The 16,260-nt window shown below is 50.6% G+C and overlaps 2 protein-coding genes across 3 annotated transcripts in view; both read right to left on the reverse strand.

The window, feature by feature from the left end:
- Positions 1 to 8,843: 8,843 nt before the first annotated feature.
- ACKR1 (atypical chemokine receptor 1 (Duffy blood group)) lies at positions 8,844 to 11,753 on the reverse strand. The gene is made up of 2 exons (XM_027529004.1): positions 10,297 to 11,753; positions 8,844 to 9,870 (listed from the first exon to the last, which is right to left on the reverse strand). The coding sequence occupies exons 1-2, from the start codon at positions 10,906 to 10,908 to the stop codon at positions 8,899 to 8,901; spliced, it is 1,584 nt and encodes a 527-aa protein (XP_027384805.1). The 5' UTR covers positions 10,909 to 11,753; the 3' UTR covers positions 8,844 to 8,898.
- A 319-nt stretch (positions 11,754 to 12,072) lies between these two features.
- CADM3 (cell adhesion molecule 3) overlaps positions 12,073 to 16,260 on the reverse strand; it is a 32,793-nt gene continuing 28,605 nt past the window's right edge. For both annotated transcript variants that reach the window (XM_027529068.1, XM_027529075.1), the window contains 2 exons: positions 15,657 to 15,782; positions 12,073 to 14,314 (listed from right to left, as the gene is read on the reverse strand). In XM_027529068.1, the coding sequence (XP_027384869.1) occupies positions 14,196 to 14,314; positions 15,657 to 15,782 (245 nt within the window). In that variant the 3' untranslated portion in view covers positions 12,073 to 14,195. The remainder of the gene's footprint in view (positions 14,315 to 15,656; positions 15,783 to 16,260) is intronic.

Genomic DNA, 16,260 nt, shown 5'->3' on the forward strand with positions numbered 1-16,260 from the left:
TTCTGGGGCCTGAAGGAGTGGATATAGAGGAGAAATATGGTCATATTTTTGGAAGCTTCCATGCTGAGAGTCAAGAGAGTCCACTTCATCCTCACCTCTTTCTCAGGTCACAGAGAGAAAATGACCAACTGGTTTGTAAATAGCTTTCTTTTCCAATGCTCCACACCCATTCCCTTCTCTTCTGGATGACTGGCCTTCATTGCACTGGCTTCAAGAATCCACCACACCCACTTTGGAAGAGTGTGGAAGGAAAAATGTCCTTTATTTTTGTATCTTCTCTGTATCTGTATGTGACAGTGAGACAGAACCACCCATTGGCCAGGGGCTTTGGTTTGCTGCGGGTCTGTAGCTGGTGAACAGCAGAATGGATGGAGCTGTGTCTATGTGACTGAGGGCCTTGTGGAACTCCTGTGTGCCCTGGGATCCAGATATGTTCAGAGTTATTCTGAAGAGGGCTGGAAAAGCCAGAAAACCAAGAAAGAAAAGGGACAGAGGGAACCAGATGGGTCTGGAGAGATGCTGGTATCCAGGATTGTGTCTGATTCACTCATGTGTCTCTGAGACCTCTCACAGTGTCTTTGACTTAGAAAGCACTCAATACATCCTTAAGTGGAATGAATTATACACCCCTAAGTGTATAATGATTATATACTGCTATATATTACCAGGGCTTCCCTGGTGGCTCAGATGGTAAAGAATCTGCCTGCAGTGCAGCAGACCCAGGTTCTATCCCTGGATCAGGAAGATCCCCTGAAGGAGGACTTGGCAGCCCACTGCAGTATTCTTGCCTGAAGAATCCCATGGACAGCCGACCCTGGTGGGCTACAGTCCATGTGGTCGCACAGAGTCTGACATGACTCAGCAGCTAACAGTTTCACTCCCTTTCATACATAATTATACAACCTTAGGTGCCTTAATGGAGAAAGAAATGGCAATTCACTCCAGTATGCTTGCCCGGAAAATTCCGTGGACAGAGGAGCCTGGGGGTCTGCAGTTCACGGAATAGCAAAGAGTTGGCTACAACTGAGCGACTGAACACAAGTGCCTTAAAGGGTTAACCTGACAAAGTACGCAGAACTGCAGGGAAGTGAATGCAGGCATGCTGGTTACAGAGGCCAGAACTGGAAAGAAGGACGCAGAGTTCAGAGGGCGGGAAGGCCTGGGGTACAGGGACACCTAAACTGGAACTAAAGAGGAGAAGGGGATAGAATGGAAAAGAAAAATCAACAGGGAACAGAAATGGCTTCTAGGTCCAAGGAGGGTGTGTGTGCCCCCACTGAAGGTGATGACATGTAAGGAGGTGGCTGGACTCCTAATTCAGTTCCGAGCCAAAGGGAGACCATCTGGGAACTCTGGGGAGTCTCCCGAGACTCACTTCTCTGCAAGAGAAGATGAAGAATGGTAGCTCTCCCCGGCTGTCTGAGGCCCACAGCTTCTCGGTGTCCACGGCAGATTTGTCGCAAAGGAAAGCCTGCATCGTTCCTCCAACATGGCTGGGGAGCTATGGCAAAGACACCCTCAGCTCCAGCCACCCGAAAGGTGGCCCAGAAAACAGGTTTCCGGAAACCATGTGCTGACGGCCCTCTGAACTCTTCGGCCCCCAAACGGTTTGCACGCTGTGGAAAGTATGGCCTGAGGGACCGAGGGAGAGGAGTTCCATTTGGGGGCAGTTCTTCTGTGCTAATTCTTTTCTTACTTATTCCTCTTCCCCACGGGACTGTAAACTCTGAAGAGTGGGGCACCACACCTTATGTTTATACAATTAATCATTTCTCACATCTGAAGTGAAGCGAAGTGAAAGTCACTCAGTCATGTCTGACTCTTTGCGACCCCATGGACGATACGGTTCATGGAATTCTCGAAGCCAGAATACTGGAGTGGGTAGCTTTTTCCTTCTTCAGGGGATCTTCCCAACCCAGGGATCCAACCCAGGTCTCCTGCATTGCAGGCAGATTCTTTACCAACTGAGCTATCAGGGAAACCACTTCTCATAATATGTTTATGAGTTCTATGTTCCAGTCATAAGACAGGGAAAGTTCTCGCACTCCTGGTGCTTGATTTTCTAGTGGGGGGAATGTAGATCATCAACAAGCTGGTAAGCAAACCAATAAATAGACAAGACCATATCAGTGCATGGTACATGGTGCCATGCTGTAAACGTCCTAGATGAACTAGTGGGGAATCATTGGGTGCATGAGGTGGCTGGGGGCTACAGCCCACTGGATGTCAGGGAAGGTCATTCTTGGAAGAGGTGAGATTTGCATCAAGATCTCAAGGATGAGAAAGTCTCAGTCACAGAAAGAGCACAGGAAAGAGAGTCATGGGCAGAAGAGATGTCAAGTGTGAAGACACTTAGTGGAAATGGGACTTGCCCGTTCAGAGAACAGAAAGTGCCCTAGGCCATGGGCCTCCGGCTTAGTGAGCATGGAGGAGCTGATGGAAGTCTCTATAGTTAGAGGGAAGGCATGTGAGTTTAGCTCTGAGTATAGTACGGGAGAAGTAAACATCAAATTTGGGATGGAATAGTCTATTTTCCTGAAGAGAGATTTCACAGTTTTCACCAGATTTTCCAAGACACCTGCAACGTTCCTCCTCCATACATTAATAATGCATGACATAGAGGGAGAAAACCCAAGCCCTTCAAACACATGCAGTTTGGAGTCACATGCAGTGTATTCTTCTAGGAGGTGGAGAACTACTCAGGAAAAAAAAAAAAAATACAAACAATAACCCTTGAAGAGGGCGAGGGTGAAATTTGGAACATTACCTGTGAAATCTTAGGGAATAAGCAACTTTGATCTCTGGGTCAGGAAGATCCCCTGGAGGAGGGCATAGCAACCCACTCCAGTATTCTTGCCTGGAGAATCCCATGGACATTGGAGCCTAATGAGCTATAGTCTATGGGATCTCGAAGAGTCAGACACAACTGACCAACACTTCCAAATGGGGTAGGAATGTACCTCCAAATGTGGGAAGAAATGGCAGTTTGGGGAGTGCTGGAGATCTCCTGGAAGACAACAAGTTTGCAAACAACTGGACAATGAATCAGAGATATTTGAGAATTACCAGGACTTCTTCCTCTCTTTTCCATAACTGTGTCTACAAGGTTTCTAAAAGTCTAAGGGTGACATAAAAATGCCTAAAACCACCCTAAAACTATGCCTCAGATTTCCCTAAATCAATTTTTTCAAGAGCCTCTTTCCCTTGGTGATTCCCTCTTCCCTTCACCAAATAGATGTACAGAGGATGAAAGCTGACACGCATTTTGGCCAAATGGATTTCTAACCTCCCCTTGCCAGCCCCTGAATGCCCCAAGTCCCTCCTGCCCCAATCACCTAGAAGACGTGCAGAAATGATTTGGAAGGACTTGGACTTGTTAATTAACCTAAACAGTCACATTCGTCTGCAAGGTGCATTCTTGTTAATTAAAACTGCGATTCTCCTTGTGCCCAGACGGCGGGCTGCTGTTGTCAGAATAATTAGGTAGCATACGATGGTTTTCATGCAAATCCCTGACAATTAGAGCTGGCAATGAATTGGGTTTGAAATCCCAGTGAAGTTTTCAATCAGAATTCCTCTGAGGACTCTTTCTTAAGGAAGGTAATGATGGGGCTATGGTTTCAGGGAAATAGGATGTAAGGACCAGGTATTTGCTTCTGAAATCCTCTGGGAGGGGCTCCAGTTTGAAATCAATGAACTATGGGCATCAATGCGATCTTCCATCTTCCCTTAAGAAATAAGTCTCTCTCCATAAAGAAGTAATGCAGAGCAACCCTCCCTAGGGTATGTGTGTGTTCCCAAGAGCTTGCTTTCTGGCTGTCTTCTTCCTGAGAGGATTTTTCCTTTAGCCAGAGACCCAATAATTCATACAGAGCTAAAGTCCCTGCCATCCCTGAGATTAAATTCTTAAGGGTTCAAAGGAAATAAGAAGTGTATTCCTGAAGGGTTGCAGAAAAGATGCCTGAGTCAGAGCAGTTTGGAACTGGTTGGTGGTGTGCAGTGGGTTAAATGGACTGGGATAACAGGATCCCAAGGAAAGCCTTAGAGAAATGATTAAGGCCAGGGTTATGGCAAGAATACACAGAAGAACTGTACAAAAAAGATCTTCACGACCCAGATAATCACGATGGTGTGATCACTGACCTAGAGCCAGACATCCTGGAATGTGAAGTCAAGTGGGCCTTAGAAAGCATCACTAGGAACAAAGCTAGTGGAGGTGATGGAATTCCAGTTCAGCTATTCCAAATCCTGAAAGATGATGCTGTGAAAGTGCTACACTCAATATGCCAGCAAATTTGGAAAACTCAGCAGTGGCCACAGGCCTGGAAAAGGTCAGTTTTCATTCCAATCCCAAAGAAAGGCAATTCCAAAGAATGTTCAAACTACCGCACAATTGCACTTATCTCACATGCTAGTAAAGTAATGTTCAAAATTCTCCAAGCCAGGCTTCAGCAATATGTGAACCGTGAACTTCCTGATGTTCAAGCTGGTTTTAGAAAAGGCAGAGGAACCAGAGATCAAATTGCCAACATCCGCTGGATCATGGAAAAAGCAAGAGAGTTCCAGAAAAGCATCTATTTTTGCTTTATTGACTATGCCAAAGCCTTTGACTGTGTGGATCACAATAAACTGTGGAAAATTCTGAAAGAGATGGGAATACCAGACCACCTGATCTGCCTCTTGAGAAATTTGTTTGCAGGTCAGGAAGCAACAGTTAGAACTGGACATGGAACAAACTGGTTCCAAATAGGAAAAGGAGTTCGTCAAGGCTGTATATTGTCACCCTGTTTATTTAACTTATATGCAGAGTACATCATGAGAAACACTGGACTGGAAGAAACACAAGCTGGAATCAAGACTGCAGGGAGAAATATCAATAACCTCAGATATGCAGATGACACCACCCTTATGGCAGAAAGTGAAGAGGAACTAAAAAGCTAAACTGTGGAAAATTCTGAAAGAGATGGGAATACCAGACCACCCGATCTGCCTCTTGAGAAATTTGTTTGCAGGTCAGGAAGCAACAGTTAGAACTGGACATGGAACAAACTGGTTCCAAATAGGAAAAGGAGTTCGTCAAGGCTGTATATTGTCACCCTGTTTATTTAACTTATATGCAGAGTACATCATGAGAAACACTGGACTGGAAGAAACACAAGCTGGAATCAAGATTGCAGGGAGAAATATCAATAACCTCAGATATGCAGATGACACCACCCTTATGGCAGAAAGTGAAGAGGAACTAAAAAGCCTCTTGATGAAAGTGAAAGTGGAGAGTGAAAAAGTTGGCTTAAAGCTCAACATTCAGAAAACGAAGATCATGGCATCTGGTCCCATCACTTCATGGGAAATAGATGGGGAAACAGTGGAAACAGTGTCAGACTTTATTTTTTTGGGCTCCAAAATCACTACAGATGGTGACTGCAGCCATGAAATTAAAAGACGCTTACTCCTTGGGAGGAAAGTTATGACCAACCTAGATAGCATATTCAAAAGCAGAGACATTACTTTGCCAACAAAGGTTCGTCTAGTCAAGGCTATGGTTTTTCCTGTGTCATGTATGGATGTGAGAGTTGGACTATGAAGAAGGCTGAGCGCCGAAGAATTGATGCTTTTGAACTGTGGTGTTGGAGAAGACTCTTGAGAGTCCCTTGGACTGCAAGGAGATCCAACCAGTCCATCCTAAAGGAGATCAGCCCTGGGTGTTCTTTGGAAGGAATGATGCTAAAGCTGAAACTCCAGTACTTTGGCCACCTCATGCAAAGAGTTGACTCATTGGAAAAGACTCTGATGCTGGGAGGGATTGGGGGCAAGAGGAGAAGGGGACGACAGAGGATGAGATGGCTTGATGGCATCACTGACTCGATGGACGTGAGTCTGAGTGAACTCCGGGAATTGGTGATGGGCAGGGAGGCCTGGCGTGCTGCGATTCATGGTGTCGCAAAGAGTCGGACACGACTGAGCGACTGATCTGATCTAGACTTACAGAAGAGCTACCCGAATGCAATGGAGATAACACAGGGAAAGGCCAGCACCCAGGGGAACTGGGGCAAAGCAGAGGGGACGGAATGGGAAGGAGAAAGTTGTGGGGACACATCTCCAACCAAGCCTTTCCTCTTATCAGCTCCAGGCTTCTGCCTTGGCCTTTCCTTTGCAAGAGATGTAAGAGGGGCAGAGTATCTGAGGGTCTGTCTACCCAGGCTGAGCAAGGAGGGATCTCTGCCTGGAGGCATGGCTGAGGGGGTAGGTAGATAAGACAACCCAGGTGGTCCTAAATTAAGCCTCCTTTGGATCAGGTTGACACTGGAAGATTTGGCAAGTTGAAAATGCCCTCTCCTCCGCCTTAACTAGGTCAGCATCCGAATCCAGTAGCTTGTAAGGGAGTTGGCCAGTACCTGAAGGATTGAGAGAGTGGTCAGGTGCTGGCGGGTGCAATCTATGAGAATAGGCTGGGAAGGGAATTACAGCAAAGAAAACACTGGGATACATTCATAAACTGTGACTGGAGATCTTAGCATAATTTAGGTTTGTAATTTATGTCTCTTTTCTCTATTTTCTCTGCCTTTCTTTCTGTTTCAGTATGTCTCCCGTCTCAATTGGTCCCTAAATCCCGCCTTTCAATTTAGGATGCACCAATCAGCAGCTAATCTGGTGGTTGCTAAGAGACGGGAGGTGGGGGGGTTGAGAGGATTTGTCACTGCACCCACCCAGGAAAATTCCTCCTGCCTTTCAAGTCGCCTGCCAAGGATGCTGTAACTCATCTCTGCCCTTCTCCTGCATTCTCCTACTTATCTCCAAAGTCCAAAGAGTCAAGCAGAAATGATTTTGGGGGAGAAACCACATATAGCACATCTTTGAAAAATGACAGGCCATACCTAGATTCAGGGCTTCCCTGGTGGCTCAGAATGTAAAGAATCTGCCTGTAATGCAAGAGACCTGCGCTCGATCCCTGGGTTGGGAAGATCCCCTGGAGAAGGGAATGGCAATCCACTCCAGTATTCTTGCCTGGAGAATTCCATGGACGGAGGAGCCTGGAAAGCTACAGTCCATGGGATCTCAAAAAGTTGGACACAACTGAGCGACTAACATAATAACATCCCTAGATTCGGATAGATGTAAGGTACCTTCTCAAGTCTCCCCAGTGTTTAATTGGGTTGGAGGGAGAGACACATTTTTGGGTGGCCTCTCAGGCACAGGGTGAATTTGTTGGTGCCATTAAAATTGGTTTCCCTTGGGCTTCCCTGGTGGCTCAGTGGTAAAGAATCTGCCTGCCAATGCAGGAGAAATGGGTTCGATCCTTGGTCTGGGAAGATTCCACATGCTGTGGACCAACTAAGCCTGTGTGCCATAACTATTTAGTCTGTGCTCTGGGGCCCGGGAACCGCAACTACTGAACCCCAATTACCCTAGAGCCTGTTCTCCACAACAAGAGAAGCCGCCTCAATGAGAAACCTGAGCATGGCAACTGGGGAGTAGCCCCCACTCACCACAAGTAGAGAAAAGCCCAGGCAGCGACAAAGATCCAGCACAGCCAAAAATAAATAAACACAATTATAAAAAAGAGGCCATCCCCCTTATGGAGAGGGGCTTATTCATGGTCCTTACTATCATCACCTAAACTTGACTGAGAAAAAGCCTCCAGGGTGATGAAGAAGCATCCAGACAGTCAGGGAGGATATTTGGGGAAGAGGCCCCAGGGCAAAGGGGTATGGTGGGGAAAGCAGAAGGATATATTTGTGTGGGGAAAATGGCTTATTTTGAGAGCTAAAAGGTATTAGAAGGGAAATTTGGGGGATTCCAAGCAGATGGCCCAGCCAGATCAGGCCTTTCCTCATCAAGTATCTTACGCTTCACGGTAAAGAAAACTCATTTGAGTTAGGAGTGAGTTACAAATCCTGATTCCATACCCTGAGAACAAGGATGGAGAGCAGAATGAGGTGGAGGGGGAGGCCTGAGAGAAAGAGAGAGCAGAGCACTCACGCAGGAGTATGCAAGTCAAACTCTGACAGAGAGGCACGTATACACATAGGCATCTGTTATTACTCAGTCGTGTCCGACTCTTTGGAATCCCATAGACTGTAGTCTGTCCGTGGGATTCTCCAGGCAAGAATACTGGAGTGGGTAGCCATTCCCTTCTCCAGGGAGTCTTCTCAACCCAGGAATCGAACCCAGGCAGATTCTGTACCATCTGAGACACCAGGGAAGCCCATCTGTTATGACATGCATGCATCTAACATGGACATGGGTTCTAACAGATCTAGACAGACAGATGCACACACACATGGGGATTAGGACTACGCTGAGGAATAAGCCTCAGAGAGATGACTCCTGGAAAGTGGCTTTAGAATTATCTTGCTAGGTTCCCTGAGCTAAGTAAGGTCCTCCAGGACGCTTCTCTCCTCCACTCCTCCCCCACCACCACCCTGATCTCTAAGCAAAGCCGACAGGAAGACAGAAGGCATATAGAAGGCGGAGAGGAATGCTGGACAGGCCAGGCAGAGAGGAGTCATGCTCTCAGTTCATCTTCACTCTTCTCTGTTTTTCTCACTGCAGCAGCATCTCTTCTTCCTTTACTAGCTAAGCCATCTCTTCTAGCTTTTTTTTTGAAGATTTAGCTGCTCTCCTCAAATTCTGGTCCCCTTGCTCTTGCCCTTTGAGATGGCAGTAACCCCACACCTCAAGAGAACATCTGTGTGCCCCGAGGATGTTTGTACATCATTCACTTTCTCTCCAAGCCAGCCAGAGAAGCAGACGCTGACAGCAAAGTCTGGTGTGAAATGTCTCTCTCTCTCCATTCTCCTCCTTCTCCTTTACGTCCCCAGACAAAATAAGAAACCACCAGCTTCATAAAATAAAAACAGCGTAGACTTTAATTCAGGTTGACAGGTGGGCAGAGAGCTAGGATTTGCCTCCAAGGGTGTCCAGATGAGAAGTCTGTGTTGTAGGCAGAGGCAGGGAGGGTGGGGAGGTGTGAGTGGCCTGGTAGCAGACCCAGGCAAGGAGCAGGGGTGTAGCCACGCAGTGCAATATTGCCAGGGCTTCTGCCACATCCAGCAGCATGTCCAGGGCCTGCTGGGCTGGACATGTTGACACCACTATGGCCTTGGACCTCACTAGGGAGTCCAATCCCAGAGTCATGCCCTGAGGCCACCAGAAAATGAACCAGACCCACAGGACATCAACCCATGGGCACGGTGCCCTGCCCAGCACCGTCTTCAGCCCCTTGGTTCCCAACAAACCCAGTGGCAACAAGACAAATATGGCAAAGCAGGCTGCAGCGTGTATGTACCGCAATGTTTCCCACTCCCCGCTAAAGGTCACGGTGCAGAGTCCTTGGGAAGTGTCACTGCCCAGCACGACTGGCAGTGACAGGAGGGCAGCCACTCCCCAAAGTCCCACAGTGACCCCCAGCCTGAGGCCTGGGACTTGGCCTGCACCCAGCTGGGGGCCCAGGCAGGCATGGTACCCTATTAGCAGAGCTTGAGCAAAGGCTGAGCCATAGGCGACCAAGTGAGCCAGGTGGCACAGGGAGGTGATGAGAGCCCCACTGAGGCCCCGTGCCAGGATGGGCACCACGATGCTGAAGAGGGCACTGCCCACGGCCAGTTGCACCAGGGTAGACCTGTCCTGGTAGAGCTGCCAGCGGAACAAAGGTCTGAGAAGCGCATAGAGGATGGTCCCACTAGCCAGGATGCCCAGGATGCTGACAAGGATGAAGAAGGGCAGTGAGGAGTAGTTGAGCAGTGAGCAGGAGTGGCAGGGTGCAGCTGCTTCCACGTCGGTCTCATTATAGTCTGGATAGTAGTCCTCCGGAAAGTCAATCAACAAGTCCTCTTTAATGGCCAACTTGGTGGAGTTGTCATCAGCCACCTGGAGGACATCCCCAAAGAGACAATCAGACCATCCAGCTATCCCTCTGAAGGGGATCCTGGGAGCCGAGGGCAGGAGGTAGGGAGAGAAGGGCAGCGGGAAAGTGGGGGCTGCAAGATCTGGGTGCAGGGGAGAGGGTGGGAGAGGACAAGACTGAGCAACTCAGGAGGAGCCAAGAGTCATAGGAAAGCAAGGGACGGGGAGTGGACAGGCCTGGGAGAGAGGAGCAGGTCTGGATGAAACTGACAGAGACAAATGAGGAGGCAAAGAATGGGGGACCCTGGACACGGGGAGAAGAAGGGGACAAGGAAAACGAGGGAAGAGACAATAGATGACAGAAGGAGCGAGGTATAAGACCCAAGGGGCAGACAGAAGGGGTGGTAGGAGGCAGAGAGGGAGGGGCTGTGGGCTCAGCCCCACACTCACCGGGTAAAGACAGTTCCCCATGACGCTGCTGGGTGCAGGGCGGGCAGAGAGATGGGCTGGGGTAGTTCTGTCAGTGGCTGTGGTTCCAAGATAAGCGCCAGGGACTAATGAAGGCATCAGCCCTGGGCAGGGCCATGGGGTGGGCAGGGCATTCAGGAAGTGTTTACCCCACGCCCACCGCCTGTCTGAGCCCCAGGACCACTTACAGCACTGACCCCAGGGGCTTCCTGTTTTGAGACTGGAGTCCGCTGGTGAGGACCCACACTCCGGAAAGGAAAAAGGTGGGGACCATGTTTTTCTGAAGGTGGAAAGGGAGGCTGAGAAGCCAGGGGGCTTTCCAGCACAAAGGGATTCTCCAAGCACAAGGAAGGAAGGAAGAGGGGGCCAGAGGTGAAGTGTGAGATGGTGGTAAGAGATGTGCTGGGAAATTGGAGGGAAAGGGCAGCTGATGGCTCTCACTGTTTCTCCATCCCCTTGAACTTGATCCAAGGAAAGATAGTTCAAAAGTGACGTGTTTGTGGGAGAGGGTGTTAGTGGTGCTTGTTGGCTGGATCCATGTGATGCCAGCAACCTGAGCGGTATGTGTTTGGGTGGGGGCTCCTTGTGTATCATTCATGGTGTAGGAATGTACTTATCTTTATGCATGGCTGTGTGTTGTGTATCATATCTGAGTGCCAGGTTTTGGGCTGAGTGCTAGGTGTCTGGGCGTGTGTGCTACTCTCTGGGTCTGGGTGTTTTGGTGTGACAGGAGGGAAGGCTAGGGGGCAGCTGTCGAGGTTGTATAATGAAGCTGCTTCAGGGAGTAATTGGGCATTTGCCCAGCCACCTATGGGCACAGTAAATGCGTCTTCCATACCAAGCGGAACACATGATGTGACAAGTTAAAGCAGGCTCTGGGGGACAATGGGATAGCATAGTTTAAAATGGGACTGTTGCCTATGGGGCAATCTCTATTCACATTTCTGTTGGGGGATATAAAAGTCCTGGAAACGCGACATTGTCCTGGCATCTTAGCAAGATGTAAAGTGTCTTGTGGTGGGGAGAGCGGTTTCTCGCCAGCATCCTGCAGGAGGATGCCCCTAAATGGACATTTCTGCCCTCTGGTGAGCCGTCCCCTCACCACCCCAATTTTCACATGACTTCTGCTCTTTTGTCCCCCCACCCGCCCCTACCTTGCGTTTTATTTCCTCACTGGGGGACGCTTAGTCTGGACACGGGGAAGGGTGACTCATAGAGCATCCGAGTTGGAACGATACAGAGGGTTAGTCAGGTGAAACTACTTCGTTTGTCCAAGGCGCTGGGTGTCATAGCGCTAATTCTGCCAAGTCCTCCTCCCCACTCACTCAGGGGCGGTTGGAGGTGGAAGCAGAGGCGCAGAGGAATGGTCACCTTGCCGGGATGGTCTCCTTTCTCCTGGGACACTAGGTTCAGCTTCAGGTTCAACATGAAGGGGATTGAAAAGGGAGTTTGGGGGTCTGTTGAAGCGATCCTGGGATGGTGTCGGAGGTCTCCTTTTTATCCAGCACGGCCTGGCAGAGGACACTGGGGAGCAGTCAGGTACCCCACCCAACACTGGAATGTAAGGACCTGGCCAAAGGGCACGAAGGAACGCTCTTCTCTCCCACAGAAGAGTTCTGTCGTTTCCATACAAGACGCCCTGGAGAGAGTGGCCTGGTAAGGCACACACCAGCCCTGGAGGCAGCAGGTTTCAGAACAGCCCTTACACACACGCATCCCAACAGGATCAAGAGTGGCAAGAAGGAGGCAGCCCAAGGACACGGATAATCCAGATATATTGAGGGTGGCCCCTCTGAGATCAGCACAGGTGAGTTAGAAAGATTATAAAGATACACGGTGCCTCCCTGCTCCCTGCCCCGCCCCCCACCCCCAGACAGACACACACAGCACAACGGCCCGTTTCCCCCCGCCCCCCGGTACAAATATGGCTTCTGTGTAATATGGACAGAGTGGTTCAGCTCAAAGAGGAAGAGTCATTTTCCCAAAAGCGGGTGCTGGGAGGCAGGGAGCCCACAGGCCTGGGGCCCTAGGCTGCCTTGCTGCTGTAAGAGGAGGGGGCCCAGGGCCCTAACCAGCGGCTGGAAGATTCACGACAGTATTACCTGAACTGAAGGGGGTGGGCAGACCTGCTGGCTGCAGCTGCCCCCACTTTGCATGCCCCTGGGTTGCCAGGACAGCAGGACATGCTGGAGGAGGGTGAGAGGGGTGCCAAGGGGCACCCTGGGTCTGAGGTGGGGCGGCCGGTGGGCGAGGAGGGCGCATGGCCTCGTTTCCATGGCAACCGGCTTGGCCACAAGGAAGACAGAAAATCAAAAGCAGGGATGGAATGGAGATGGGAAGGAGACAGGCGGTTTTGCTCCTAGCCCTCAACGCACCGGGTACAGACTATGGGGACAAGAAGTGACAGCGGTCATTCCAGGGTCAGTGCCAGCGGGAGGCCTGAGGGATGCATAGCAAAGGCTTTGGCACTGACTCCGTGGCTCCGAGAAGGGGAAACAGAGGCAGAGGTTGAACGCCCTGTGTTTCAGGGAGAGATGAGATGGATGACTGAGCAAAAACACACCCTGGGACTGTTTTCTCCATAACAGATGGGTGCTGGGATTGGCATGGAAATACCAGGAAGGAGCGACATCCCAGGTGAGGTACGCAGCCTGCCTAGGGACTGTCAGCTCCCACAGCCCTCCTCCGCATGCCCCGCAGCCCCCCACCTGCCCAGGAGCCCCTCTGCTTCTCACTCACATACACATGTGCACAGACACACGGACACACACAGACACACACATTACTACTCCCTTCGTTTGGGCAGGAAACAGCTCAGTGCAGTGAAGCTCCTTTTAGTATTTTTGTTGTTCTGTCTGCCTGGCTGCTGAGGGAGGGAGGGAGGGCTTGGGGAACAGGAGGGGGCAGAGGGCAGCACAAGCCAGGGAGGCGAAGTTGCTGAGCAGTGCCTAAGACAAGTGGTTGCCGTGCAACAGTCCAGGGCTCCATCGAGAGAGAGTCAGGGGCCCCCGGGCGGGGAAGCAGATGCAGTTAAGGGCCCAGAGCAGCGCCTCCCCCACAGCTGCTAGAGCAAGGAGGGGCCGCCTTGCTCTGCTATCCCCCAAGGGTGGTTCCACGGAAAAGGGCCTGGCTTCATTCACCATAGGGGCCTGGTGGTGGGGCGAGGGGCCAGAGAGGGCCATCTCTGCCATCCTTTCTCTCCAAATCTGCCCTTCCTGCAGGGACCTGCATCCTCCCACGTGGGGAAGCCCTGGGCCCCCACGTGGCTGCATGCCACCTGAAGGTCACATCTCCTGGGGTGCCCCCATTCACTCCTTTCCTGTTAGGGTGGGGGAGGGGCATCAGGTGGTACCTTCTCTGTGCAGAGCTCAAGGTGGGCGACTTACAGAGGAAAAGCCACCTCCGTGCCTCCTGCTCACAACCTCCCCAACCCCAGAGAAATCCAGGAAGAGGCTCTCATGATGGAGGGCTGGTGAGAGCCCCCCACCAAACTGACCCAGCTCCTTCCTGCCCTAACCCTTTCCTCATCCTCCTCCTAACACTCCAGGTTTTCTGTTTGTGTGGTTTTTTTTTTTTTTGCTTTCCTCACCCCAGGACCCCTGCCCCTCCAGCCTGGAAACGGATTTGATTTGGGATTGTTACAAAAATAATAATAACCCAAACGCAGAGAAGCCACGGAAAGGGCTGAGGGCAACCCTCCCTCCCCACCCGCCCTCCCCATTCCAAACCGAGTACAAAACCGCACCCAAAGCAGACATTCTGTACAGGGGGGTGGGGGAGGGGCTGGGGAGCAAGCGGGAGGGGCGGCCCTGGGGTCGCTCTGTACAAGTCCAGGTTGGTGATGGCCCCAGACGTCCCCATGAGGTCCCTGGGGGGCGCCCCTAGATGAAATATTCCTTCTTGTCGTCCCCGCCCGACTGCCCGCCTTCTGCATTGATGATGGCTGTGTCCGCATCTGGGGCATCGTCGGAGCCTTTTGCCTCGTGTGTCAGGTAGGTTCCTGGGGAGAGAGAAGAGGCTCCTTCTTTCAGGAGCAGTTTCCGAATCTCGGAGGCCCCCCTGTCCACTTTCCCACCCACTCACCCACACCTTGCTTCTGTAACTTTTCTCCTACCTAGAGCTTTCTTCTTCCCCACCTGCCCTAATTAGCATCTTGCTGCTGCTATCTCTCACCTAAACACACTACTAAGAATTGATGAAGCCTGCTCTTAGTCTCATCTATAACACAGGCCAAAAAAAAAAAAAAGTGTGTGTATGTGTGTGTATATGTGTGCGTGTATGTGTATATACACACGTGTGTGCTCATATCGTGGTAACAGGGAAGCTGCATTGTCGGCTCCATGACAGCGCTGCTGAGATCTGGCTAGCATCTGACCAGTCCACAGAGTCAGGCTGCTGGCCAGGGATTTCCCTGGGTGTTCAGTGGTTAAGATTCTGTGTTCCCAACACAGGGGGCCTGGGTTCAATCCCTGGTCAGGGAACTAGATCCTATATACCACAGCTAAAAAGATTTCATGTGCTGCAATGCAACTAAGACCCAGGCGGCTAGCTTACAAGAAATAACAGAGGGCTAAATCTAAGAGGAAGGCATATGAGGAGAGGGGAGGAAGAGACGGCAGAGATACAAGCTGTTGCTGCTGCTGCTAAGTCACTTCAGTCGTGCCCGACTCTGTACGACACCATAGACGGCAGCCCACCAGGCTCCCCCGTCCCCGGGATTCTCCAGGCAAGAACCCTGGTGTGGGTTGCCATTTCCTTCTCCAATGCATGAAAGTGAAAAGTGACAGTGAAGTCGCTCAGTCGTGTCCGACTCTTAGGGATCCCATGGACTGCAGCCCACCAGGCTCCTCCATTCATGGAATTTTCCAGGCAAGAGTACTGGAGTGGGGTGCCATTGCCTTCTCCGAGAGATACAGAGAGGAGAGAAAAGGAAAGGGATGGTATGGGGTTAAGGGGTGAAGAGCTCAAAGGACAAAAAACACGAGGCTGAACCAAAAGGAGCAAAGTGCAGGAAGAAACAGGAGGGATATGCAGAATTCCAGCAGTTCTGTCTGGAAGCAGCCCGGGAAGCAGAGAAGCATGGGAGCAGCAGCTGACTGAGTGGGAAGGTCTGACTTTACTTGGATGATCACCAAGTGATCAGGCTTGACTATGTGGCTGGCGGTGCTCAGTTATCACAGGTTGGCTGTGTTCTTTCCTCCCACCAACGCTCCAAGGGTTTCGGACACTCTAGCTCACTGAGACTCCGAAGGCCCTTCCTTCAGCCCGCTCCTACCCTGCCTGCCCCTGATGATCTCCCTGTCCACTCTCAAGTCCTCCTGATGCTCCTTCGTGCCTCTGACCTTTGTGTCGGATCAAGTAGTGACCGAGGAAGATGAGCAGGATGAGCAGCAAGAAGACGATGAAAGCCACGATCCCTCCAATGATGGCGTGGTAGGTGCTGGAGGACGAGGGCACTGGGCTGGGGTCTGGGGGGAGACGGGAGCACACAGTCAGATCTGGGAAGAGCCTGTGCCTTACCGCGTGTCTGACCAGGCCATGGAGCATCTTACACCACAGAGAGAACAGAGCAGCAGCATCCAGCAAAAGGGACATGTTTCACTTTACACCTAGTTTCTTACACAGTACCTGAAACATAGTACATGTTTTGAAAAATGTATTCAAGAATAAATAGATATATGCTCACATTTAACCTTCTGAGTTCGTGAACCTGAAGCCTGACCTTGGTCCAAGATCAACACTTTGATCTCTACATCATTTCTCATCTTCTCTCTCTCTGTCAGTGTCTTTCTTTGAATTTCTGGGTTATCAGGATATTCTTTCCCTATCCCCCATACCCTCTTACCTCCTGTCTGCTTGGTATTCTGAGCTGGCTTTTCTAGGGGGCCTTCTCAACCTAATCACGCATTGTCCTGATTTCATATTGGAAAGAAACAGTGAAAAAAA

This window comes from Bos indicus x Bos taurus, chromosome 3 (genome assembly GCF_003369695.1).
Source record: "Bos indicus x Bos taurus breed Angus x Brahman F1 hybrid chromosome 3, Bos_hybrid_MaternalHap_v2.0, whole genome shotgun sequence".
Lineage (NCBI taxonomy): Eukaryota > Metazoa > Chordata > Mammalia > Artiodactyla > Bovidae > Bos > Bos indicus x Bos taurus.

Coding starts and splice junctions, on each gene's coding strand:
- ACKR1 (XM_027529004.1), bottom strand. CDS start 10,908: ATGATACACAAGGAGCCCCCACCCAAACACATACCGCTCAGGTTGCTG. Junction 9,871..10,296: donor TGGGGAACTGTCTTTACCCG/GTGAGTGTGGGG, acceptor GATGTCCTCCAG/GTGGCTGATGACAACTCCAC.